Raw genomic sequence first — 24,397 nt, 5'->3', positions numbered from 1 at the left:
AGGATGTGAGGGTGTAAGGACAGAGGATCAGAGGATGTGAGGGTGTAAGGACAGAGGATGTGAGGGTGTAAGGACAGAGGATGTGAGGGTGTAAGGACAGAGGATGTGAGGGTCTAAGGACAGAGGATGTGAGGGTGTAAGGACAGAGGATGTGAGGGTGTAAGGACAGAGGATGTGAGGGTCTAAGGACAGAGGATGTGAGGGTGTAAGGACAGAGGATGTGAGGGTGTAAGGACAGAGGATGTGAGGGTGTAAGGACAGAGGATGTGAGGGTGTAAGGACAGAGGATGTGAGGGTGTAAGGACAGAGGTGAGGGTCTAAGGACAGAGGATGTGAGGGTGTAAGGACAGAGGATGTGAGGGTGTAAGGACAGAGGATGTGAGGGTGTAAGGACAGAGGATGTGAGGGTGTAAGGACAGAGGATGTGAGGGTGTAAGGACAGAGGATGTGAGGGTCTAAGGACAGAGGATGTGAGGGTGTAAGGACAGAGGATGTGAGGGTGTAAGGACAGAGGATGTGAGGGTCTAAGGACAGAGGATGTGAGGGTGTAAGGACAGAGGATGTGAGGGTCTAAGGACAGAGGATGAGGGTAAGGACAGAGGATGTGAGGGTGTAAGGACAGAGGATGTGAGGGTCTAAGGACAGAGGATGTGAGGGTGTAAGGACAGAGGATGTGAGGGTGTAAGGACAGAGGATGTGAGGGTGTAAGGACAGAGGATGTGAGGGTGTAAGGACAGAGGATGTGAGGGTGTAAGGACAGAGGATGTGAGGGTGTAAGGACAGAGGATGTGAGGGTGTAAGGACAGAGGATGTGAGGGTGTAAGGACAGAGGATGTGAGGGTGTAAGGACAGAGGATGTGAGGGTGTAAGGACAGAGGATGTGAGGGTGTAAGGACAGAGGATGTGAGGGTGTAAGGACAGAGGATGTGAGGGTGTAAGGACAGAGGATGTGAGGGTAAGGACAGAGGATGTGAGGGTGTAAGGACAGAGGATGTGAGGGTGTAAGGACAGAGGATGTGAGGGTGTAAGGACAGAGGATGTGAGGGTGTAAGGACAGAGGATGTGAGGGTCTAAGGACAGAGGATGTGAGGGTGTAAGGACAGAGGATGTGAGGGTGTAAGGACAGAGGATGTAACATGTGCACAGATTGTAAAGCCCTCTGAGGCAAATTTGTAATTTGTGATTCTGGGCTATACAAAATAAACTGAATTGAATTGAAGGTTCATGGTTCCAGGTCATAGGGTGGTGGGGGGGGGACTTTGGGGATCGGGCCTTAACTTTCCGTCCTCCTCTCTTCACCTGTAGCCGCTCCAGTCTGAACATGCGCGTGGACGAGCCACCGGCGTCCCTGAACTGCCAGAGCAGCCAGATCACCACGGCGATCATCAGCATCCCCACGCCGCCGGTGACGACTCCCGAGGGCGGCGACGCTCACCTGCCCGCAGGCCCCGCCTCCCGCCAGAACGTTGTGAAGGTGTCCGCGCTGTGAGGGGACCGGAGTGCAACAGAAAAAAGACAGAATATAAAGACACTCATGGAGACAGACTGAGGGGGACGGAGGAGGAACTGTGTGGAACGATGGGAGGAGGAGGAGGAGGAGGAGGAGGAGGAGGAAGAGGCGTTCAGGGTCCTGGTCCGACCGCGGTGGAGCCCGCCCTCTGCTGGTCATGTACTGTAACGACATGGACTCCCTGTACAGACAGACGGGGATGGCTTTTAGATACAGTGTATTCATGTGTGTGTGTGTGTGTGTGTGTGAAAGAGGAGAATACGTGAAGGGAGGCGTGTGCGTAATGCGTCACTGTGCGCAAAGCACCTTTTTTATGATTTTCGCTTCAGTTTCTCTCTCATGGTTCCTTTAGTTTATTTTTCATTTTACTTTTTTTAGCACGAGACATAAAGACAAAAAGAAGGATGACTCAAAAGGGGAAAGAAAAATAATATTACATCATCAGAGCTTTGTTTCAGCTGATTTACATAAGCAACTTCTGTTTTGTGTTGGTTTGTTTGATAGAGAAACAGGCCTCTATTCTTTAAAAGGTCCGATATTATTCAATAATGAGTGGAAATCCTTTTAAAAGATTAAAATATGAAAGGTGGTCTGTGACGGTGTGTGTGTGTGTGTGTGTGAGAGAGGATAATAAGTGAAGGGCGACATGTGAGAGTGAATCATATTTCACCGAGCACAAATCACCTTTTTTTTATGATTTTCTCTTCAGTTTCACTCTCAAGGTTTTTTGTTTTGTTTGTTTTTTAGCAAGAGGCATAAAGGAAAAAAAAACTAATCAGAACTTCTTTTCTGCTGATTTGATTTTGCACCTTCATCTGTTTTGTGTGTCTTTGTTTTTGTCGGTCCACTCACCTGTTGATAGAGAAACACGCCTCCATCCTTCTGCAGGTCCAATATGAGTGGAAATCCTTTTAAAAGATGAAATATGAAAAGGTAGTCTGTGTGTGTGTGTGTGTGTGTGTGTGTGTGTGTGTGTGTGTGTGTGTGTGTGTGTGTGTGTGTGTGTGTGTGTGTGTGAGAGAGAATGTGTGTGTCCCAGCTGATTGAGGACGTGTGTTTTCGTCCCCTCTGGACGTCTCAGTGTTGGGTTTGTTCGACTAGCTGCCGCTCTGAAGAGTTCGTCGGTCACGTTTTCTGTCAGAGATTCTCAGCAGCGAAGCCTTTTTTTTCTAAAAACACGACATGTGCCTGTTTGCTGGAGTGAAGAAGAGATTTATTTATTTGTTTTATATAATTTCCCTTCCCTCCCTATATACAGACCTCAAATAACTCCAAGAAACCCAAAAAATATAAAGAGAAAGAGTCCATTTTGAAATTCAAACCAACACTTTAAAAAGCACAAGGCGCCTCGCTGAGAGTCTCTGACAGGAATCTGTCCTGAGCCCCGGGTTTCTTCTTTTTTTTTTGTGAATATTGTTAATAGAATATTTTGTAATATTTGACCATCGTCTGGCAGAACCAGTGAAGCTTTCTTCTCGTTCTCTCTCTCTTCCTCCCTCAGTCTGTCTCTCTCTCTCTCTCTCTTGTTGTTATCCTGTTGTCTCCCTCCCTCCTGTGTGAACAACAGTATGCTTTCAGTAGTCTTTATAGCTGTCGACGTTTTTTCTCCCCCACCCCAAAAGAAAACCTCAGCGGGCATTTTTTTACAAAAGTTGTTGAGTATGTGTACTTCTATGTGATTAGGAAACTTGGTGTTTGTAATTTTTCGTCCTCCTCGGTGTTTCAAAAATGATCTTTTTTTTCTTTATCTTCTGGAGAACTTAAAGCAGGGGAAGCGTGTCGGGACACCTGGATGAGCCGTCCACCAGCCAGAAGTACTCGTCATCCAATCCAATTAAAAGTTGACCTTTGTGACCTTTTTATGCTACGATAACCCTCCTAGTCGAAGCCTCCCTGTTGGCCTGTTTTTTCTTTCATTTTGAGCATTAACAGGAGCTACACACAGACGCTTAGGTCCATAACCTGCTATGGTTTCTCCAGCAGCTTCTTCTGCGTCCACAGATCAGTCTCATGGAAGTTCAGGAAATAGACACAAAATGCAAAGTATTGGTTTCTTGTTCAGGGACACAAACTGTCTGTATTGTTTTTCGTGTCACCAAAATAAAGCCAATGGAAAGTCAATTAGGAGATGTATTGGTGGTTGGAGACACAAATGAAATGCATCCACATGACGAAGCGACAGTCGGAGAAAGTGACGTACTTTATAATATTAAAAAAACATGAATAAGTCTTGATTGATGGGTCCAACAACCAAGACGGTCAACTGTTCAACACTTCTATTTGGATTTATGTTATTGGATTTGTTGTCTAACTGTTTGAGTTTTTTCCCAAATTAAGCCCAACCAAGATGTTTTTCCTCAACTTAACATAGCGGGTTTGTTGCAGAGACCTAAGTCTTCCTGAGGGACTCCCAAAAAAAGAAGCGCAATTCGTGTCCCTGAACATGAAAGCAATAGATTTTATTTTGTGATTATTTCACAAACTGCCGTGAGACTATGTTGGCGTCCTGCATACAATAAATAAGATGTAGATCAAGAGCACACGCGGACAGAACTACAGAACAGTTCATATATCGGCACTCTGTCCATATCAGCCAAGAGCATATTTCAAAAGGCAATACTGGAATTAGACTAAAAGTCTGCCCACATTTTTGTTTTCGTTTGTTATCGTAGAATGTCAAACTAGCAGCAAACTGTACAATGGTCTCTTTAAAAAACTAAACATGGAGTCATCTGAAAAGTAGTTTCACACACGCATTTGTATTAAAACTTAGAAACAAACTTAATATCAGTCAATATGTTTGGAGAAATATAGGGTACTTGGCACCATATCACAATACTGCTGTTAGTTCCCTCTGATCCTGACGTTAGTACCAAACCCTGCCCCCCCCCACTCTTATGATGTTCCTACCAGAGAGCTAGTACTACTTCTGGTACTGCAGTACTGTACACAGTGTTAGTTTAGTCCAACTGTGTGCAAATTTACCTGGAGTCAAAAAAAAAAGAACACAAGAGAAGCACAGAGTTTTGTTTTTTTCAGTGTGATTTTTTTTAAAAGTGGGGTTGGAGACATCGACTTCATAGTCACAGCGTCAGACGGGACATTTAGGATGGAGGGACATCTAGAACAGAGGTGTGACATCATGAACAGAGGTGTGACATCATGACCAGAGGTGTGACATCATGACCAGAGGTGTGACATCATGACCAGAGGTGTGACATCATGACCAGAGGTGTGACATAGGCAGGCGTGCGGTTCTCTGTGTTATTTTCATTTATCTGATTGGTTTGCTGGGACAGTGATTTAAACGAGAGTTCTTTTCTGCTTCCGTCTCGACAGGTTGTTTTCGTGTCCGCTGCACTTTCAACTGACACAGTTTGAATTATTATTATTATTATTATTATAATAATGTGAGCCGCTCAAAGTGTCAAAGCACTTTTTTTTTTGTATTGATTTTACAAACAGAAACAAAAGAGGTCTGTGATTGTGTTTGTCTCTCTCTCTCTCTCTCTGTTATGTACTCTCCTTTTTGCTCATGGGCTCGGTCGGTCCCCCCCCCCTCTCACCCCTTTGCTTTGCCCCTCCTATGCCACCTGTCGTTGTTCAGACTACTGCTGTGTGTTTCTTGTCAGGTGTTGGATATTATTTATGACCTTTGTCTTGTGTCCCCCCCGACTGTGAAAACGCCTGATAAAAAAACATCTATATCTGCCACAAACACAGAATCTGTGGGCTCTTCTTCTTCTTCTTCCTCTTCTTCTTCATGGTGTCAGTGTGTGAGAAGTCTTTTTAGATTTGTCTTTGCTCCCATAAAAGTGCAGCATACATGAGGTAAATGTCGGTTGACCTTCAGGGCCTCCGTGTGAGGCGACACCTCGGGACGGAGGAGAAGATCTTGCCGAGTTCAGAGCGAAACTGTCTGGTGACCAGAGTGTAGATGAGCGGATCCACGGCGGCCTGGACGCAGGTCAGCACCAGGGCCGACGTCTCCAGCTCTACCAGCAACTACGCAAGAAGAAAAAACAGATTTCTATTAATGAATTGGACCGTCGTCACGTGGAGTGCCGACCTTCCCTCGACCTGCTGGAGAGATGAGCACCTCTCAGCCTCTCCTCCACCTCCCTCTCCAAACACGAGTGCAGCATCACAGACGTGGCTGCTCTGTAGAAATATAGATTTAGAGATGCACGGATACTTTTTGATTTATTTTGTTTTACAAAGTTACACTTAGGAACTTTTAACTGGTTCTGAATCAGTCTCGGTTTAGTCCTGATCCTCTATAGACCTCCATCAGTAGACCAGACCATCAGAGAGAAGATCCTCTGTTTCTATAAAGTTATTCTTAAAGCTCGGCATCAGAGGTTCACCAGAAACCCTTTTTAGACAACTACGGAAGAAGAAAAAACAGATTTCTATTAATGAATTACCCGTTTATTATTCTGGTATAACTATTATTTGGTTATTGAATCCAAAAAAGGCAGAAAATAGTGAAAGATTCCCAGAGTTGATATCTTTATGTTGCTTGTTTTGTCAGACCAACAGTCCAAAAACCCAAAACTGGATCAGTTTGGTTTTTTTAATGTCCAAACTGTTTATGATTCATTGATTAATCAGCTCCTACTAGGATGCATTATTGCACTTTACACTGAGTGAATTGGAATATAAATAGCTAAGCAATACCTTCCTTTAAATGTGTGTTTTGTGGCTGTGATAATGAGTTTAGAACCCTCACAGTGTCACATATTCAACATTACATTAAAGAACTCACCGTGTCCGTGTCCTGCCACCAGAGGACGTTCATCAGCAGAACCACCACCAGCGGAACCCAGAGGAGCGTGAACGCGAGGATGATGTATCCGCAGCGCTGCGCCAGCCTCCCCTCCACCTGCTTCTTACCCCGCTCCCTGGCCCCGGGGGTCAGGAGGCACACCGCCCCGACCAGCTCCGGGAGTCTGCCCCTGGGAGCTCCGGCCTCGGCCACCAGGGAGGGAGGAGGAGGAGGAGGAGGAGGAGGAGGAGGAGGAGGAGCGGCTGCAGGGATGCTCAGCCATGCGTAAACCTGCTCCTGCTCCGTCCTCGGGTCGGAGAGGAGGAGGAGGAGGAGGAGGAGGAGGAGGAGGAGGAGGAGGAGGGAGCGGCTGCAGGGATGCTCAGCCATGAGTAAACCTGCTCCTCCTCCTCCTCCGTCCTGCGGGTCGGAGGAGCAGGAGGAGGAGGAGGAGGAGCGGCTGCAGGGACGCTCAGCCATGCGTAAACCTCCTCCTCCTCCTGCTCCTCCTCCGTCCTGAGGAGGTCAGGGAGGAGGAGGAGGAGGAGGAGGAGCAGGAGGAGCGGCTGCAGGGACGCTCAGCCATGCGTAAACCTCCTCCTCCTCCTGCTCCTCCTCCGTCCTGCGGGTCGGAGGAGGAGCAGGAGGAGGAGGGAGGAGGAGGAGGAGGAGGAGGAGGGAGGAGGAGGAGCAGGAGCAACCGGCTCAGACCATGGTAAACCTCCTCCTCCTCCTCCTGGGTCGGAGGAGCAGGAGGAGGAGGAGGAGGAGGAGGGCGGGCAGGGAGCTCAGCCATGCGTAAGCCTCCTCCTGAGGAGGAGGAGGAGCAGGAGGAGGAGCAGGAGGAGGAGGCAGGAGCAGCAGCAGGAGGAGGAGGAGCAGGAGGAGCGGCTGCAGGGACGCTCAGCCATGCGTAAACCTGCTCCGACACCGTGGGCCTCACCTGTTCCCCCCCGCGGCTCAACACCTTCTGTCTCTGCCGCCTCACCACCATGTAGATCCGTGCGTAATGGACCACGATGACCCCCAGACACAGCCCCCACAGCGGGACCAGCACGTAGGGTCCGAACGGGTCAGAGTACCGGAGACCACCACCTTTACGCACACGCAGGTGAGGCCGGCACAGCATGTAGAGGAGCGGCTCCTCGGGAGAGAGAGGGACACCAGAGCCAGGACAGCCCCGCATCCCCAGATGGACAGAATCCACACCGGGACCCGGGCTCTCCTCCTCTCGGCGTGGAACGGGAAGGCGACGGCCTGGAAGCGCTCCACGCTGATGCCGAGCAGCGTGAGGAGCTGCACGCAGCTGCACAGCGCGTAGGTGAACTGCTGCAGGGTGCACATGGACCCCGGCACCGGCACCGGTACCGGTACCGACACCGGGCCCCCGTAGCGCAGCAGGGAGGACAGCAGCAGCGGGGTGTCCACGGCGCACTTGAGGAGGTCGCTGGCGGCCAGGCTGACCAGCAGCGCGTTGTTGGAGGTCTGCAGGCTCTTGGTTCTGAAGACGACCCAGCAGACCCACAGGTTCCCCGGAGAGCCCAGAACCAGAGTCAGGGTCAGGACGGCGCAGTTGAAGAAGAAGAAGAACCCGGTGACGGTGCCGGACTCCTGGTGCTCGCTGGTGTCGTTCTGGTGAAACATCTCCTCTCTCTGCAGAGCAGTGGCTCACACCGGGAGTACACCTGGTGCTCTGCTCTGATTGGACCGTCGTCACGTGGAGTGCCGACCTTCCCTCGACCTGCTGGAGAGATGAGCACCTCTCAGCCTCTCCTCCACCTCCCTCTCCAAACATGAGTGCAGCATGACTGATGTGGCTGCTCTGTAGAAATATAGATTTAGAGATGCACGGATACGTTTTGGATTTATTTTGTTTTACAAAGTTACACTTAGGAACTTTTAACTGGTTCTGAATCAGTCTCGGTTTAGTCCTGATCCTCTATAGACCTCCATCAGTAGACCAGACCATCAGAGAGAAGATCCTCTGTTTCTATAAAGTTATTCTTAAAGCTCGGCATCAGAGGTTCACCAGAAACTCTTTTTAGAGGTTTTAGAACACAAAGCACGGGCCTCATACGACATACGGTTTATTAAACATCGACTACGGATCAATACGGATAACTATGTATATAAACAAGGTGAACATGTGAATGTGTGGAGCCATAACAGAAGAAACCCCCACGCTCCATACTGGTCATTTATTGGAAGAGACACATGGAATGAATTCATTGAAAAAAAAAAGAAAAAAAAAAGAAAAAACACTCAAAAAAGTGCTTCATGTGTCAGTGCAAACACGATCAGGTCTCCTCAGCAGAGCGTCAGTGTTTCAGCAGCTCCTCCACGTAGACGGCGTTCATACGATACGCCGCCATCCAGTCCTGGGCGGCGCTGTAGTAGCTCTGGTGACCTCGCTGCTGGAGAGGAGACATGGAGGCGTAGTAGTCGTTCCAGGCTCTGTAGCTGGCTCTCCAGTAGGCTTCAGCGCTCCACTCCTCCTCCTCCTCCTCCTCCTCCTCCTCCTCCTCTTCTTCATCCTCCTCCTCCTCGCTGTCATCCCTTTCTCTCTTCTGCTCCGATACCTTCTTGCTCTGTTTCCAAGTCTTCTCTTGAATCTTTCTGGATTCCTGTCTGCTGCTCTTCGGGCCCGTCGGTTCGATGGCCGGTCTGGATTCCCGTCTCTCGGGTGGAGACGGAGCTCTTCCTCGTGAGGCGCAGGATGTGTGGCGATACATTTGGGGCGTAGAAGCAGTGACAGCTCTGGATGTGGCGGTCGCTGCCTTTGGTTTGGTCGTGGTGGGCGTTTCTCTGGCTTCAGTCTTGATCGCTCTGCACTCGCCTCCTCTGGTACGATTCTTCTGGTCGTCCTCGTCGTCCTCGTCGTCCTCGTCCGGTTGCGAGCTCGGAGAACCAGAAACCGACCTCTGAGGCAAAAGGTCACATCTCTGCCGTTCTCTCTTTAGTTTTAACTGTTCTCCTCCGTCTTGGTCGTGGAGCGTGAAGGTCTCTCTGTGTCCGCTCTGGTCTCCGTCCTCTCCGCCTCTGAACTCCCTGATGACCTCCACCGACCTCCCCGGCCCCGCCGTGATGAACCTACTGAAGTCCCGCTCGGCCTCCTCCAAGGTCACGAACCTCGACCTGCGACTCTTGAAGGAGCTCAGAGGAGGGATCTTCGGCAGAGCGTCCTGCAGCTCTTTGCGAGTCGCCGATGCCGGAGGAGGAGGAGGAGGAGGACGACGCTGCGGGAGAGCGTCCTCAGCGGGAGACGCTCTTCTGGGTCTCTCGTGGTCGTATACTCGTGGAGCAGACGTTTGGACGGTCTTCTCCGGCTTCCTTTGATCTCTGCGCTCCACACTTTGATCCTCGTCACGCTGCAGCTTCTTCTTCTTCTTCTGAGTCCCGGAGGAGAGCTGGGTTGAGAGGCCCGCGGTGGACGCCTCGGTGCAGACGTCCCAGTCACACGGCTCGTCCATCAACGCCGGCTCGATGACGGCTACGAGGACAGAAGACGGGCCACGTTAAGATAAAGGCTTTGGTTTAAAAAGAGGGGAAATCGTTCTGCAGACACGGGGGCAGGACTCACATGGCAACATGGACAAACTCAGGCCGCACTTCTGAGCTATGGCCATCATCTTGTTCTCCTCCTCGCCATGGCAACAGTAGGTCACAGCCAGACCCTGAGTGCCTGCAAAACAAAATGCAATCCTGATGAGAACCCATTCAAAATAATAGGGAGGGATAAAAGGAGAGGAGTGTGTGTGTGTGTGTGTGTGTGTGTGTGTGTGTGTGTGTGGTGTGTGTGTGTCAGGGATGGCTAGTACACACACACACAGAGACTGAATTACCTTCTGTTTCCATGGAAACACAGAAGTGAAGTTGAGGTAATTAGGATTAAAGGAGATGATTAGGATCCTGTTGACCTTGCTCGTTGGGACACACTTGTTATTTAATTCAGTCAGAAAGCTAAATAAGTTCAACTCTGGTCTCTAAACAGAGGAAACCGGGATTTTCTTCACGTTATACGAGCAGGTATATAATATAGTATATAATAAATATATAATAAATATATTCTCTGATTAAAGCTGTAAAAAAAAGAGAAAAAAAACTCACAAATTCGAGAATATAAATCATAAATTTATGAGAAAAAGAAAAGGGGAGGAAAAAAGCAGTGGTTCATTTTTTTTTAAATAGGCAATGTTAGGAAAATGTTGAAACTAAAAATGTATATGCCCTTTTTGAAACATTCCCTCTGAATAAAAATGAATGAATGAATGAATACAGCAAAACAAACATTGCATCTTTTTTTTTGTTTGTTGAAGCTCTTTTATTATTTTGAAACATCTCTCTAAATGAGGAGCATCTGATCTCACAAAGCGTCTTAATGCAGAATATCACAAAACACTACTCGCTGTTCATTCTAACTGCTACGGTAATCGGGGACTAACCAAAGCGTCCGGCGCGTCCAATCCGGTGCATGTAGGTCTCCCAGTCCTGGGGCACGTCCAGGTTGATCACCAAGTTCACCTTCTCTGCATCGATACCTCTGGAGGTCTGACGGAGAGGGAAGAAGGACCGGGATTAAAGAACAGAAGCTGTTTAAACACACATATATAAGATCTGTGTGTGTGTGTGTGTGTGTGTGTGTGTGTGTGTGTGTGTGTGTGTGTGTGTGTGTGTGTCTCACCAGGTCCGTGGAGATGAGCACCCTGCACTGGTACTGCTTCAGTTTGGACATGGCCTCCAGTCTCTGGTCCTGACTCAGACCGCCTGCACACACAGTCACAATAAATCAGATCAGAACGGACACAAAACTAATGTTTGTCCTCTTTCACAAACAAAATCACTCTCTAATAATGATGCTTCAAGGTTCTTTGCAATCAACAATTTTTTCATTTTATCAATTAATTCCCAAGTCCGTAAGATGATACAGATAATAAAGGTTGTTGCACAAGCTATACAAAAAACCCAGAAGTAGCCAAACTACAATTACACAAAAGACAGAAATGTAAAGGAGCAGTGTGGAGGATTCAGTGACATCTAGTGGTGAGGTTGGAGATTGCAACACCCCTCCACTCACTCCTCTCTGAGAACTACGGTGGCCTTCATGCATCATAAAAACGTGAAAGTCTCTCTTTAGAGTAAGTGTTTGGTTTGTTCCTTCTGGACTCCATGAGGAGGACCTGCTCCCTATGGAGATATGATTCTAAGCAAAAACACAACCATTCATATTTTCTGATGATAAAACATAGTTATTAATATTATATTTCTGTCAGTAGATCATCCTAAATGCTACATGCTGGCCCTTTAAGATAATGTCTCCATTCATGTTTTTACTTTTTCTAAAAACACTTACCCAACTATTACATTCACCATCAATACATTTTGATTAAGTCATCGTGTCACGTCTACAAATATCACTGTGTTTCATCACCTGAGATACAAGCAGCAGGGAGGCCTTTAGAGGACAGGATGTCTGCCAGGTGCTGAGCCCTGTGGGAGCAGAGCACCGTTTCTCAGAGATACATCATCAAACATCAAACGATAAAGAAAAGATCACAAAGAGAAGCTCTGAGGACACGAGGAGCGGAGCGTCAGAATACCTGGTGTGGAGGTTGGAGAACACCAGAGCCTGGTTGAACGGGATTTTACTGAAGAGCTCCAACAAGAGCTGCACCTTCTCCTGGAAGATCTTGTGAGGGAGAGGATGGGACGGAACCAGCTTGTAGTACTGCTTCAGACCTGCAGGGGGCAGCACAAGGACACCGTGCACAGGAGAATATCAATTCAACATTTTGTGCCAGGAAATAACCGCTAAACTAATGATTATTATGTTGATTCATCCGTGGATTATGGTCTTGATCAATCGACTAGTTGATAAATATTAAGTGACCTTTGAACCCTTTAAATTGTTTCTTCTTCACTGTTTGGCAGCACACCTGAGCAGGGTCTTACCTTTGAGGCCCATGTCGCTGGGATTGAGTCGGACAAACGTGGGCTCCCTCATGTAGCGGGTGAGGTGCTGAGCAAGGGATTCTGGGTAGGTGGCGGAGAGAGCGAGCATCTGTTTGTTCACGGGCAGAGAGGAGAAGATCCAGCTGAGGAGGAGGCGGGGTTAAGTTCAGTGTTTGCATTGTTTTTTTTAAAAGCGTCTCATAAATGATATTTCATTTATACAGATGACTGTATCATTTAATTAAATACGAGTCCATCTTACTTGATCTGGTCCTGGAAGCTTCCCTCCTCCAGCAGCTTGTCGGCCTCGTCCAGAACAAACAGTCGGATGCTGGCGGTGGACAACATGCCGAGCTCGATGAGCTGCTTGATCCGACCTGCGTTCACCGTTACGGAGCACAAATAACAACACGGAGGTTACTGGAGGTGACACGATACCTGTGTTTGTATAGAACCGTTTGGCACGTGACGTTCTGTTCGGTATGCGACATCCTTCCAGTTCATCCTGTGATGTGCAATCTCTGGTTCTGCCGAAGGAACCCAATGCTGAAGTTTCTTAAAAGTTGAATTCTCTCTCCTGTCCACCAGGGGGCGACTCCTCTGGTTGTATAGAAGTCTATGAGAAAATGACTCTACTTCTCTCTTGATTTATTCCCTCAGTAAACATTGTAAACATGAGTTTATGGTCTCAATCTCTAGTTTCAAGTCTTCTTCAATACAGCATGATGTTCATTTAGTAAATGATGCTCCATTTAGAGTCAAACAGACCATAAAGCAGGGGATGCTTTAGGGCGGGGCTACACTGTGATTGACAGGTCGACACCAGAGACGTATACGGTGTCTCTACGTCACTATTTATCTATGAATTATTGACATTATCCCACTATTTGAGTGCCTTAATTGCTTAAATAAGATTTTTTTCCAATGGGCAGATGCTGAAGTTTTTTCTGCATTTTCTTTGTACCTTAAAAATCGTAGCGACCCCTGAACTTCATGCACCGTAACAGCCCCCGTTAGCGGTTACAGAAACAGGCCACGCCTCTCTATTTAACCGCCCGTCGGCCTCTTACCGGGTGAACCCACCGCCACGTGGCACTTCTTCAGATGGACTTTGTCCTGACTCACAGGCCGGCCCCCGATGAACACGTGGCACTCGAGGCCCTCCATGGAGCAGCCGATGGCCATCACCACCGAGTGGATCTGCACCGCTATCTCACGGGTCGGAGCCAGGACCAGAACCTGCGGGAGGAAGAGAGGGGTCGTGTGAGGACGACGTTGAATGTCAACTACAATCTGAGCAGATTATGAAGACGGATAGATGCCGTGAAGCCCCCCCCGACCAGTAAGACCCGGCAGCTAATATGATTGTGGGATCATCAATGGGAGCAGATGTTCTTCTGCTTTATCAATAATGGACCTCTTTCATTTACACGTTCGACTCTGAGCAGCTTAAATTTATCAGATCAAGACTCTAAAAAACAAAGTGATTACTTCTCATGACCACCTGTTGCTGGCAAAACTGTGCAATGGTGAATTTCTAAATAAAAAAGGTTTGTTTTCCCTCCTTTGAATTTGTGTTATTATTCATAAAAAGCTGCCTGAAGACTGATAACTCACCTGAGTTGCAGGATTCTCCAGGACCAGAGAGTCCAGGGCGACGGTGCAGAACACGCATGTCTTCCCCGTGCCGGACTTGGCCTGAACAATCAGGTCTGAAAACAACAACAGAGGGTTAATGTAAGGCTGCACAATTAGTCAGAATAATCACGACTCACAAATTAAACCGGCACTGATTGCTTCGCCATCTTGAGCATCAACTCAAGTGCTTCCTAGCCGCTGTTGCACTGTAGGACCAATCAGAGGCGTTTACTTCAGGGACACCGTGATTAACGGCTCTCTGCGTCACAGCTGCAGACGACAGCACTTTAAAAACACAGACAACCTGAAGCTTTGTTCACAGTTGATGCGCTGCAATATTCTCCTAAAACACCAGAGGGCGTACAAACAAAAACAACTGTGAAGAATCAAAAAGAGTGGAACTCAGAAATATTCACATAGACTGTAGGTGTAAACGTCATAAACGTCATAAACCAACCTCCACACTGAGGAAGAGGGATTGTAATTATCTGTAAACTCATATCTCATATTCATGGGCTATTTTATTGCCTTTGTACAAACCCTGTAAAGAAAGAAGTTTAGTATTAAATGCTTTATGAAGAAACAAAGGTTGAATATCCTGTAAACTATTTAATTTGGCTGCAAAATATTTACTCAAATGTAGATTTTTTTTTTAAGAATCTCCATTTCTAAAGCATTTAAAAACAAATTGAACTTCTTTGTTAAATCTCTAGACATGTAAATAGTGTTTTTTAATCAGTTAAGTATTTGAGACAGTGGGGAATTTCAAAATAAGGGTTTTCCCCTCTGAATAATACACAGGTCTATGGTGGTCTGAAAGGTCAATTTAAATGACAAGATGGTCATATTTTCCAGGTACATCAATATTTATTACTCCAAGTATCCACTTGACATGACCCAATAATTATAAGTAAATTAATGATATTATTGTATTGCAAATTAATTTAATCATTAATCTGTCAGGCTGCACAACCAGCTCTGCTCCCAGTCGACCACATGACACTAATACACTGTGCAATACAATAGCTATAATAGTTTCTGTCTGTATATATAATATTTCAGTTACTGTGGATTCTTTACTGTTTTTTAATCGCTTATTTATAATACTTATTTTTGATCTTGTTTTTTTACTATGTCTCTTGTTTGCACTATCCTCTATGCTGCTGTAATCCTGTAAAGGATTATTTTATCTTAACAATGGATTAATTACAGAATATTTAGGCTGCTAAATCCTGCAAAAACAGAAGCATGGTGCTCATTATAAGGGGGAAAAAAGCAGTTAAAAGCAGCTTTTTGAGAGCTTTAAAAGGCATATAAAATGGGTTTATTAGACTTTAAAATGCATTAAAAATACGCCTTTGACAGCTTTAAAATGCATTAAAAATACGCCTTTGACAGCTTTAAGATGCATTAAAAATACACTTTTAAGATGCATTTAATAAGATGCATTAAAATGCATTAAAAATGCTTTAAGATGCATTAAAAATACTGCTTTAAAATGCATTAATAAAAAATACACACTGCTTTAAGATGCATTAATAAGATGCATTAAAAATACACCTTTAAGATGCATTATAAATACACCTTTAAGATGCATTAAAAATACACCTTTGACAGCTTTAAGATGCATTAATAAGATGCATTAAAAATACACCTTTAAGATGCATTAAAAAAAATACATGCTTTAAGATGCATTAAAAATACACCTTTAAGATGCATTAAAAATACACCTTTAAGATGCATTAAAAATACACCTTTGACAGCTTTAAAATGCATAAGATGCATTAAAAATACACTTTTAAGATGCATTAAAAATACACCTTTAAGATGCTTTAAGATGCATTTACAAAATACACCTTTAAGATGCATTAAAAATACACCTTTGACAGCTTTAAGATGCATTATAAAAGTGGAGTTTTAACGGCCTTTAAGTGGCTTAAAAATTGCGTTTTTAAAAACATTCGCGTTAAATGTCCCTCCCGGCTTCCCGTAGCTCCACGCAGCTCGTACCGAGTCCGCAGCGGCCCAGCGGGATCGCCTTCAGCTGGATCGGGGACGGCCTACGGAAGCCCGCGGAGGTCAGTCCGTCCAGCACCGCCCGGGAGAGCAGCAGGGAGCCGAAGTCGATTCCCTCCGAGAGAAGCACGTCGTCGGTCCGAGTCCGCGTCTCTATGTCGTGCGCTGCCTTCCTCACGGAGGCCGCCATGTTGGATTTGTTTACTGCGGCCAAACTCTGCTGCTTTAAAGCGCGTCGGAGCCGCAGCGGCAGCTCCTGCAGCGCCATCCAGCGGCCGGGAGGAGAACTGCTCCGAAAAAAGGGTTCTGCTCTTAAAAAAACAATAACTAGTAAAGTATATGAGTTAAAGAAGAGTTGTTTTCTGGATTAAATTTAATAATTGATTAGATTAACAATTTTGTGAGAGAAAAATTTTATAAGATATGTATACAAGTACAAAAAAAAACAAGTATTATAAATAAGCAATAAAAAAATAAAAATACACCTTTGACTGCTTTAAGATGCATTAAAAATACACCTTTAAGATGCATTATAAATACACCTTTGACTGCTTTAAGATGCATTAAAAATACACCTTTAAGAGCTTTAAGATGCATTAAAAATACACCTTTAAGATGCATTAAAAAAAACAGATTTTCTACTGTTTTTTATTGCTTATTTATAATACTTTTTTCATTTTTTACTTTTATCTTGTCTTCTTCTACTATGTCTCTTGTGTGCACTTTACTCTACGCTGCTGTAAGCCTGCAAATTTCCCCGCTGCGGGACTAATAAAGGATTATCTTATCTTATCTTATCTTATCTTATACATGTTAGTAATTCATTATTGAATACCCTTTCACATTTTCCTATAAGCCATCATGCCTGAAATTCTATATTTTATTAATTTATTAAATTGTTAATAAATGGATGGTGGAAGAATTTGCCGGAAAATAGTAATAAATAGGTGTTCCTGTTGAATTAAATAGCAAAAAGAAGCTAAAGTGTTCAGTTGGAGGAATTTCTTGCAACCGTTTAACCGAAAAGTTCCTATTAATGACTCAAAGCTGATCTATAAAGCATTATTAAAAGAGCTATTTAACCATTTATGAGGTTGTTAGTTACAACTTCTTAACTCTGTATTCAGTTGTTATGAAGTTGAGCCCAAAACTGCGTATTGACATGACATTTGCAGTTATCCCAAAAACTTATTTTGTGTTAGGAATAATGTTTTTCCAAACAAATACTGTAGTAAGAAAAATAATGAGGAAAATCACAAAAGAAATGTTATTCTGGCATCTGATCAATGAGAAAAAAGTAGTGATGCTTGAGTATCTGTCATTCTGCATTCTTCTGCTTTCATCCAGAATTTACCTAGAATGTTCTACCAACCTTTTTATATTCCAAAGGTTTTATCTGGAACTCTAAAGTCCAGTATTTTTGTGTGTGTGGGCGCTTCAGAAAGAACCCGTTTGGAACCTTTATTTCTAAGTGAATTTGAGCAACACAGTCAGTCTTGAACAATCCCGGCTTCGGCAGTCGATGTGTCCTTGGGCAAGACACTTAACCCCAAGTTGCTCCTGAAGGCTTGCCATCGGTGTGGACTGGATGATGAATGTTAGTTAGAGTCTGATGGTGGCACCTTGATGGTAGCCTGTCATCAGTGTGTGAATGGGTGAATGATATGTAATATACTACTGACTGTAAGTCGCTTTGGATAAAAGCGTCTGCTAAATGACTGTAATGTAATGTAATCCTGTTGTATCTCTCTTTTCTAAAGCTGGCTTTGACCTCTGACCTCTTTAAAAAGGGACTTGATTGATTGATTGGTAGATTCAAACCCATCAGACCTCTTAATATATGAACTGTATTGTCTTTGACATATGTCAGCTAATCCAACAGTACTGAGTTATTCAGCGTATATAGAAAGCGTGTGACGTTAACACCCCATAAAGCTCCGTCTCTGCCTTTAACCACACAGACACACATTTAACTAAGATCCTAAAACCCCACTTTGTGCCTCTGAATCCCTGCCTCATTACTCAGGAGCAGCTGTAAACCCGCAGCAATCATGGAAAGAGCAGTCTTACGGGATATTAGACTGAATTATTGTCATCCTGATCCACGGATTTGGTTTTGCAAGAATTTAAATGTCATGAAGCCTCCCCTCCTCTTGTTGAGCTTATTAAGGAAGGTGTCATCTCTGTTCTCTGGAGCTGCAGTGGAGCAGCAAACATGCAGCGTTAGAACAGAAGGGTTGTGATATTGTTGGATTACCACGTTGATTTTTCAGATTTTTCTTTTGTGAAACTCTAGTTTTTTTACTAGATTTTGGAGTTACAGGTTGTAGATTCCATTTTCATCCCAGTGAAGAACTCTCCTGATCAGGATGGAGCGCCTTCCTCTGCATGATGGGAACTCCTCAGCCGACGCAGAGCTCCTGTCTCGGAGCGGCTACACCCTGCTGGCGGTCATCATGGGTGCGTTCTCCGTGGCCGGGATCCTCCTCAACGTCCTGGTGATCGTGGTGACGGTGAGGCACAGACAACTGAGGCAGCCGCTCAGCTACGCCCTGGTGAACCTGGCCGTCTGTGACCTGGGCTGTGCCATGTTCGGAGGCCTGCCCACCACCGTCACCAGCGCCATGGGGTACTTCAGCCTGGGACGCGTGGGCTGCGTGCTGGAGGGCTTTGCTGTGGCCTTTTTCGGTGAGTGAATTAACTGCTTTTTTGTTGACAAGCTGGTTTGACCTAGCAGAGAGATGGCGGTTGTGAAGTGAAGATTACTCAAGTTGACGGCAACCACAATCGTTCATGTTAATGCATTAAAACATTCGCAACCAAAAAGCAAATACTTTATCAATACATCTGTTTAACAAGCATGTAAACGAAAGTGAAACCTAATTCAATTGTTCACCGCTGCTGTGTTTACACAAGCACAGCATGTGTGCATGTTGTTTTTTTACAAACAAGCAAAAACAGAAACTGTCGGCCTGTAGTTTACTGTTAATCTTAGTTTGTTCTTTAAACTTCTCTACTAGCTGTGACAAAGCAGATAGGAGGACAGAAGGAATGATACTTGCAAAGTCAGCTTTTGTCTTTCTGTAAGTTTAATTCAAGTGTCTGCAGCCGGACTCACTGTCAAATGAATGAGTTAAACATAGGACAGAGTAGAAGCCTGTGTCGTATATGCTGTAGACACTGTAGAGTAAGAGATAGGATGAGTTAAACACTTCATCTTGAACAGGTGAGACAAAAGATAGCATCTTATCTTGTCCTGTCCTTGAAAAACTGAGTGAGATACATAGAAAACTTTACTGAGAGGTAAAACCAGGCGGCAACCTTCAGTTCTGCCTGGTGAAGCCAATGCTTCATGTGTTAAAGCTGCATTCTCTCTAATGTCCATCAGGGGGCGAATAATGTATTCTTTACACATTCCTTTTTTTTCCAGGTATAGCAAGTCTGTGTACAATCGCAGTCATTTCTATTGAACGCTACATCGTGGTGTGTTCACCCATGGGAGCCGTCCTGTTCCAGACCAGGTACAACAGTGACCGTCAGTATCTCATCGCTCAGACTACAAACCTTTGACGTCTCCGTCTCCGTTGTCCTCAGACACGCTGTCGCAGGAGTGGTGCTGTCCTGGGTCTGGTCCTTCGTGTGGAACACTCCGCCTCTGTTTGGTTGGGGAAGCTATGAGCTGGAGGGCGTCGAGATCTCCTGCGCCCCCAACTGGTACAGCCGGGACGTGGGGAACATGTCGTACATCATCATATACTTTTCCCTTTGCTTTGCTGTGCCCTTCTCCATCATCATGGTGTCGTACTCGCGACTCCTGTGGACTCTACGCCAGGTGAGTAACGCCGGGCATATGGGTACACTCCATGAAAAGATCACAAAGCGGATTTGCTTGTACCAGTTTCACGATAACATCTCTCTTCCTGTGTGTTTTGGTGCGTTCAGGTGACCAAGCTGCAGGTATCCGATGCCGGCAGCACAAACCGCGTGGAGGTGCAGGTGGCACGTATGATCGTGGTGATGGTGTTGGCCTTCCTGGTGACCTGGCTGCCGTATGCTGTCATGGCCCTCGCCGTCATCATGGACTCCAGTTTATATATCGACCCCGTCATCGCCACCATACCGGTTTACTTGGCTAAAACCAGCACCGTCTACAACCCCATCATATATATCTTCATGAACAGACAGGTGATCCTCCGTCAGGCATATTTATATTTCAGCCCAAAATCACGGCAGTTCCTGAAATAGTCACGTTTGTTTTGTTGTCTAAACCCAACTGATGGTTTAGTTGCCTAAACCTAACTGTTGGTTTTATTGCCTAAACCTAACTGTTGGTTTTGTCTAAACCTAACTGTTGGTTTAGTTGCCTAAACCTAACTGTTGGTTTTGTTGCCTAAACCTAACTGTTGGTTTAGTTGTCTAAACCTAACTGTTGGTTTTGTTGCCGAAACCTTTTAACCCTTTTTAAGCCTTTTAAACCGTGTTTAACGTAAAAGAAAAAAGTCAAGACAATGTACACGAAAAAAAGAAAGACAGTTTGTGTCCCTGAACACAAAACCAATAGATTACATTTCGTACTTTTCCACTGCCCTGAGACTGTGCTGTTATTAACACCCACACAAATAAAAGGACTTCAGTCAGATCTGATCACACACTATTGTTCACCATGTGCCGTATGTGTGTTTCCAGTTTCGGGGATACGCCGTTCCCACTGTCCTGTGTGGATGGAACCCGTGGGCGTCAGATCCACAGACGTCCGAGGAAGAGACCACGGTGGCCTCGATAAACAGGAGCCAGAGGGTCTCATCTAAAGGATCTTTAAATGAATAAAAGTTTACATAAATCCATGTCGAATCTTCAGCCACTTACTTTCATCCAATAGGCAACCCGCTCTAGACTGGATGGCAAGGACTAATTCATTTCACAACTGTAGGAATCTGAAACAACGTAACACAGACTGATATTTATACAATAAATCAATGATGATCTACAAATTATGTGTAGTTTCATTAAAAATCAACATTTAAGCACACTCATATGTTCAAACGTCTGTCTTTTTCTGATGAGGCGGTCACGTTTTATATATTCTGACAATAAAGACGACCTCTGTGTCTCCGTCTGTCATTGATATTGTTGATCGTGTATCACAGATTTAATGCTTTGATGTAAAGCTTTTATTAAAGATTCAACCTCTCTACAGTGCCAGCAAAGACTCTTTAAATCAGTGGCTGGATTACTTGAGTTAAGAGGCTTACATTCAAGGATTCAAAGAGAGTTTATTGACATTATGTAACACAGGGTTGCACAACGAAATGTAGTTGTAGCCCATTTGCACAAGAAAACATGAAAAACAAAAGCAGTAGTGGATTTTTCTTAACATTTGCATCATTAAAAACATTTTAACAATAAAAACTCAACATCAGGGAATTATTATAAATCATCTTTGAGCCATAGAAAAAATGATCTATTCCTAAACCTAACCAAGTAGTTGTGTTGCCTTAACCGAACTGAGTTTCCTGTGAAGACGGAAGCTTCATTTTGAAGCCATATTTATAGGACGATCGGAACTTGACACATTCTGCAGGACTTTCGTAGAAAAACGTAACTTTTCGTAGGATTTCATACGAACCTTTGTTTGAGGAAACGTTGTTGGTGTCAGCTGAGCTTCCATCCCAGCTCTCCTCCCTCTCATCTTGGAGCTGTCGACCTCACTTTAAGTGACGTTTGATCCGTCGGTGATCGTCTCAAGGTCTTCTCTCCATGAATGAATCCAACCGTCATTGACTGTGTCTTTGTCATATGCCATAAGTGCTCCAGTAATGAAGAAGAAAAGACTATATACTATCGTGTAACCTAGAAGACAAACACATTGGTATGCCTCCTAAATAGCTGAAATTAAATACCAAATTTTAAAGATCCATAAGGAACAACATGGAGCATTTAGGTGTATCTATTGGGATAAATGGTATATGTTTTCTTTAGTGTATAATCACCTAAAAACATTTTCCTTGAAGAATGAACCGTAACGGACAAACAAAACTGTAGTTCCACAGGGGAAAAGTTTCAGTTGGTTGCAATATACAACCTCACCACTAGATGGTGCCAGATCCCACACATGTGATTATTAAAATGTTCTTTTAGCACAAGTTAACATTTGTTCTCACTTGAAATAAGGTTTTGCAGCAAACTGTCAAATCCCTGTAATGGTGATGATGTAATCTATTACACTAAATATTGATATATTTTCACAAGATTTATCACAAGAAAAAAAAGTAATTACATGAGTTTTATTTGTTTTATTAGGTGTTCACATCCCATATTACTTCTTAAAAGGTCTGCGCTCAAACATGGTGCACCCCTCCAACACAAACAGACCTCTGTCACCTTTGTATGACCTTTATGGCTTTCATTGATAAAAAATAATCAGTGTGTTATACTCATTTACAACTCATTTACTTCACTCCAGCCTTTTGGATCTAGCATGTTAAAACAGCAAGGAGAAAAAAACTACAACAACAACCTGTCATCACTTTAGTCAAGTCTCACAGTTTGATCATTCACAGTCACTTCTCCCTCTCTAAAGAAACACAATCAAACTCATCCTATCACCTTGGCTTCTTTTATTGATTACAGAAATATTGCTATGACTTTCATTAAGGAAAAGCAAAAAATAAAAAGCCAGAGTGTTTGAATAGCTGTATCAAACCTGTACACGTTTTATATATACAGAGTGAGGGATCATCTATGTACATGCTACATACTGTGTCACACTCTGGGTGAATAAGTAGTCCTTCTGACGGGCCATGACGAGGATCGCTTCACCCTTTGTGAGTCCGTTACGGCCTGAGGAACAGGAAACACCAATCTACACTCACAGGCCATCTCCTAAGGTACAGTACACGTTGACATGGCAACTGATTGGTGTGTGAAACAGTTGTGTGCTTGAACACCTGGTGCTTGGAGGATTGACTTTTCAAGTCCTGTTGTTTCTGGTATCAATATCAGCAGGAAACAACAGTGTGTCTGAGGGCTTCAAGTCCAGGTAAATACTCAGCGATGTTAGGTTTACAGTTGCTACTGAGCTACACGCCTGGAAGTCGAGTCTGATTGGTCCTACAAACTCTCTGGTCCCGATGCTGGCAGCACATGCTATTGTTGCTAAATACTGTGTTGTCATTGCTTTCACCTTATTTAAGAGTACAGTCAAAGGAGCATAGAAATACAATAGGAGCTGAACGGACATTGAAGTGAGTTTAGTGGCCATTAAACTGGCGATTGGCGATTGTCGTTAACGTAGCTCACAAGGAAGAGAACGGACGGAGCTCCAGACAGCGGGCTAGTTAGCGTCTTTGTAAGGAGTGGTGGGAAGTGAGGCAGAAGGACCATTAGACCCGGCACTGCTGCTGGCCACCAGCCCGCCGTTTGGCTCATTTTCTATAACCAGTGTAGCAGTAAAGCATGGTGGAATTAGCCAGCTAGACAACTAGCCAAATATCTGGTGGGTAGCTTGTCCTTCTCTGACCTCTAGACTGCCACTGGCCACCAGCCCACTGTTCAGTTCCATATCTGTAACCAGTGTAGCATGAAAGCATGGTGGAATTAGCAAGCTAGACAACTAGCCAGCTATCAGCTAGGTAGAACGGCCTTCTAAATGTCCATCCCGCTAAGTGTTTAAAATTAGAATGTCCGTTAAACTTTTATTTAATTTCTAGGTCCCGACTCATTGAAGGTTAATGTGACGTTTGGTGTAAAAAGGAAATGTACTACAGTCATGTCTCATGCACAGGTTAAACCAACTGGAGGTATTCCTCTTCCAGCAGCAGCTATTTCACAAACCAACTGAGTTCAATACACAAAACATGCTTGAAGAAGATGACAAGTAAAGACAATGGATAACGTTGAACAGCAAGATTATTGCCAAATGAACAGAGTGTGAACGACAGACGACAGGTTGACGCTGAGAAATGACTCTTCTCCTTCACATACAGTTTTTTTTTATATAACCAGCTTTGCAAAAATGGTTTCAGGGCCATGATGGTGGTCCTCTGCTCTACTGGGGAGACAGACGAGACCAGCACGAAGCTCACAGCAAACCACTAAACGACACAAGCAATAAGTCCTGAGCTCAAGGAATGTGCAACACGTCCTCAGCCAGTCGTTCCCACAATGTTCCGCTGGGAACACAGAACAGACTGAGAACAGCATCCTGGAATTATCATTGCTTCTTAACGAGTAAAACGTGTGATCGTATATACAGATTTAAGAAAAATAAAAGTTAAATGCAAGTGGAGTCGGGTGGGAGAGGTTCAGGGTTGTCAGATGGTCTACTTTAGAAAAATCAGGTGCAAAGAGAACGTTTTCAACATCAACACGTCACGCAACAAATCAGGACTTCTGAGTCGAGGCAAAAGAGGAAAACGGGTTCTCTAAGAATAATGTGAGGGTTTGTACACTTCCTTTACTTCTCTGTCCTCAGTTTGTCCTCCTGTTACTGTGTTCTTCACAGCAAGTGATTGTTT

The 24,397-nt window shown here is 44.7% G+C and overlaps 4 protein-coding genes and 1 pseudogene across 5 annotated transcripts in view; 2 read left to right on the top strand and 3 right to left on the bottom strand.

Annotated features, from left to right (window-relative positions):
* The window catches only part of LOC129099813 (potassium voltage-gated channel subfamily D member 3-like), a 111,747-nt gene extending 110,231 nt beyond the window's left edge, over positions 1 to 1,516 (top strand). For both annotated transcript variants that reach the window (XM_054609199.1, XM_054609200.1), the window contains exon 6: positions 1,306 to 1,516. In XM_054609199.1, the coding sequence (XP_054465174.1) occupies positions 1,306 to 1,489 (184 nt within the window). In that variant the 3' untranslated portion in view covers positions 1,490 to 1,516. The remainder of the gene's footprint in view (positions 1 to 1,305) is intronic.
* A 2,675-nt stretch (positions 1,517 to 4,191) lies between these two features.
* LOC129099814 (D(4) dopamine receptor-like) lies at positions 4,192 to 8,002 on the bottom strand (annotated as a pseudogene).
* A 153-nt stretch (positions 8,003 to 8,155) lies between these two features.
* On the bottom strand, positions 8,156 to 16,083 carry ddx20 (DEAD (Asp-Glu-Ala-Asp) box polypeptide 20). Its single transcript, XM_054609198.1, has 11 exons — positions 15,876 to 16,083; positions 13,845 to 13,939; positions 13,298 to 13,466; positions 12,490 to 12,604; positions 12,228 to 12,370; positions 11,876 to 12,014; positions 11,707 to 11,765; positions 10,960 to 11,042; positions 10,721 to 10,826; positions 9,859 to 9,960; positions 8,156 to 9,768 (listed from the first exon to the last, which is right to left on the bottom strand). The coding sequence occupies exons 1-11, from the start codon at positions 16,069 to 16,071 to the stop codon at positions 8,597 to 8,599; spliced, it is 2,379 nt and encodes a 792-aa protein (XP_054465173.1). The 5' UTR covers positions 16,072 to 16,083; the 3' UTR covers positions 8,156 to 8,596.
* A 2,167-nt stretch (positions 16,084 to 18,250) lies between these two features.
* Positions 18,251 to 20,828, top strand: LOC129100136 (parapinopsin-like). Its single transcript, XM_054609678.1, has 5 exons — positions 18,251 to 18,569; positions 19,312 to 19,402; positions 19,476 to 19,713; positions 19,824 to 20,066; positions 20,568 to 20,828. Exons 1-5 carry the CDS (start codon positions 18,251 to 18,253, stop codon positions 20,706 to 20,708), a joined length of 1,032 nt encoding a protein of 343 aa, XP_054465653.1. The 3' UTR covers positions 20,709 to 20,828.
* Positions 20,829 to 22,165: 1,337 nt separating this feature from the next.
* Positions 22,166 to 24,397, bottom strand: part of LOC129099410 (cyclin-dependent kinase 17-like) — a 47,963-nt gene continuing 45,731 nt past the window's right edge. The window contains exon 16 of the mRNA XM_054608641.1: positions 22,166 to 24,397. This exon is cut by the window's right edge and continues 1,805 nt beyond it. The gene's annotated coding sequence lies outside the window, so the exon portion shown is untranslated.

The sequence above is a fragment of the Anoplopoma fimbria genome, chromosome 12 (assembly GCF_027596085.1).
Source record: "Anoplopoma fimbria isolate UVic2021 breed Golden Eagle Sablefish chromosome 12, Afim_UVic_2022, whole genome shotgun sequence".
Lineage (NCBI taxonomy): Eukaryota > Metazoa > Chordata > Actinopteri > Perciformes > Anoplopomatidae > Anoplopoma > Anoplopoma fimbria.
Note: the sequence above shows the minus strand (reverse complement) of the source record. Positions and strands in the feature narration are given on the sequence as shown.

Bases quoted from the DNA above. Each gene is read 5' to 3' on its own strand.
- ddx20 (XM_054609198.1), bottom strand. From the start codon at position 16,071: ATGGCGGCCTCCGTGAGGAAGGCAGCGCACGACATAGAGACGCGGACT. The intron at 12,371-12,489 runs GTAAGATGGACT...CCTCCTCCTCAG, and splicing joins AGCTTCCAGGACCAGATCAA to CTGGATCTTCTCCTCTCTGC. The intron at 11,766-11,875 runs GTATTCTGACGC...CTGCTCCCACAG, and splicing joins TTCTCCAACCTCCACACCAG to GGCTCAGCACCTGGCAGACA.
- LOC129100136 (XM_054609678.1), top strand. From the start codon at position 18,251: ATGGAGCGCCTTCCTCTGCATGATGGGAACTCCTCAGCCGACGCAGAG. The intron at 19,714-19,823 runs GTGAGTAACGCC...TGGTGCGTTCAG, and splicing joins TCCTGTGGACTCTACGCCAG to GTGACCAAGCTGCAGGTATC. The intron at 20,067-20,567 runs GTGATCCTCCGT...GTGTGTTTCCAG, and splicing joins ATATCTTCATGAACAGACAG to TTTCGGGGATACGCCGTTCC.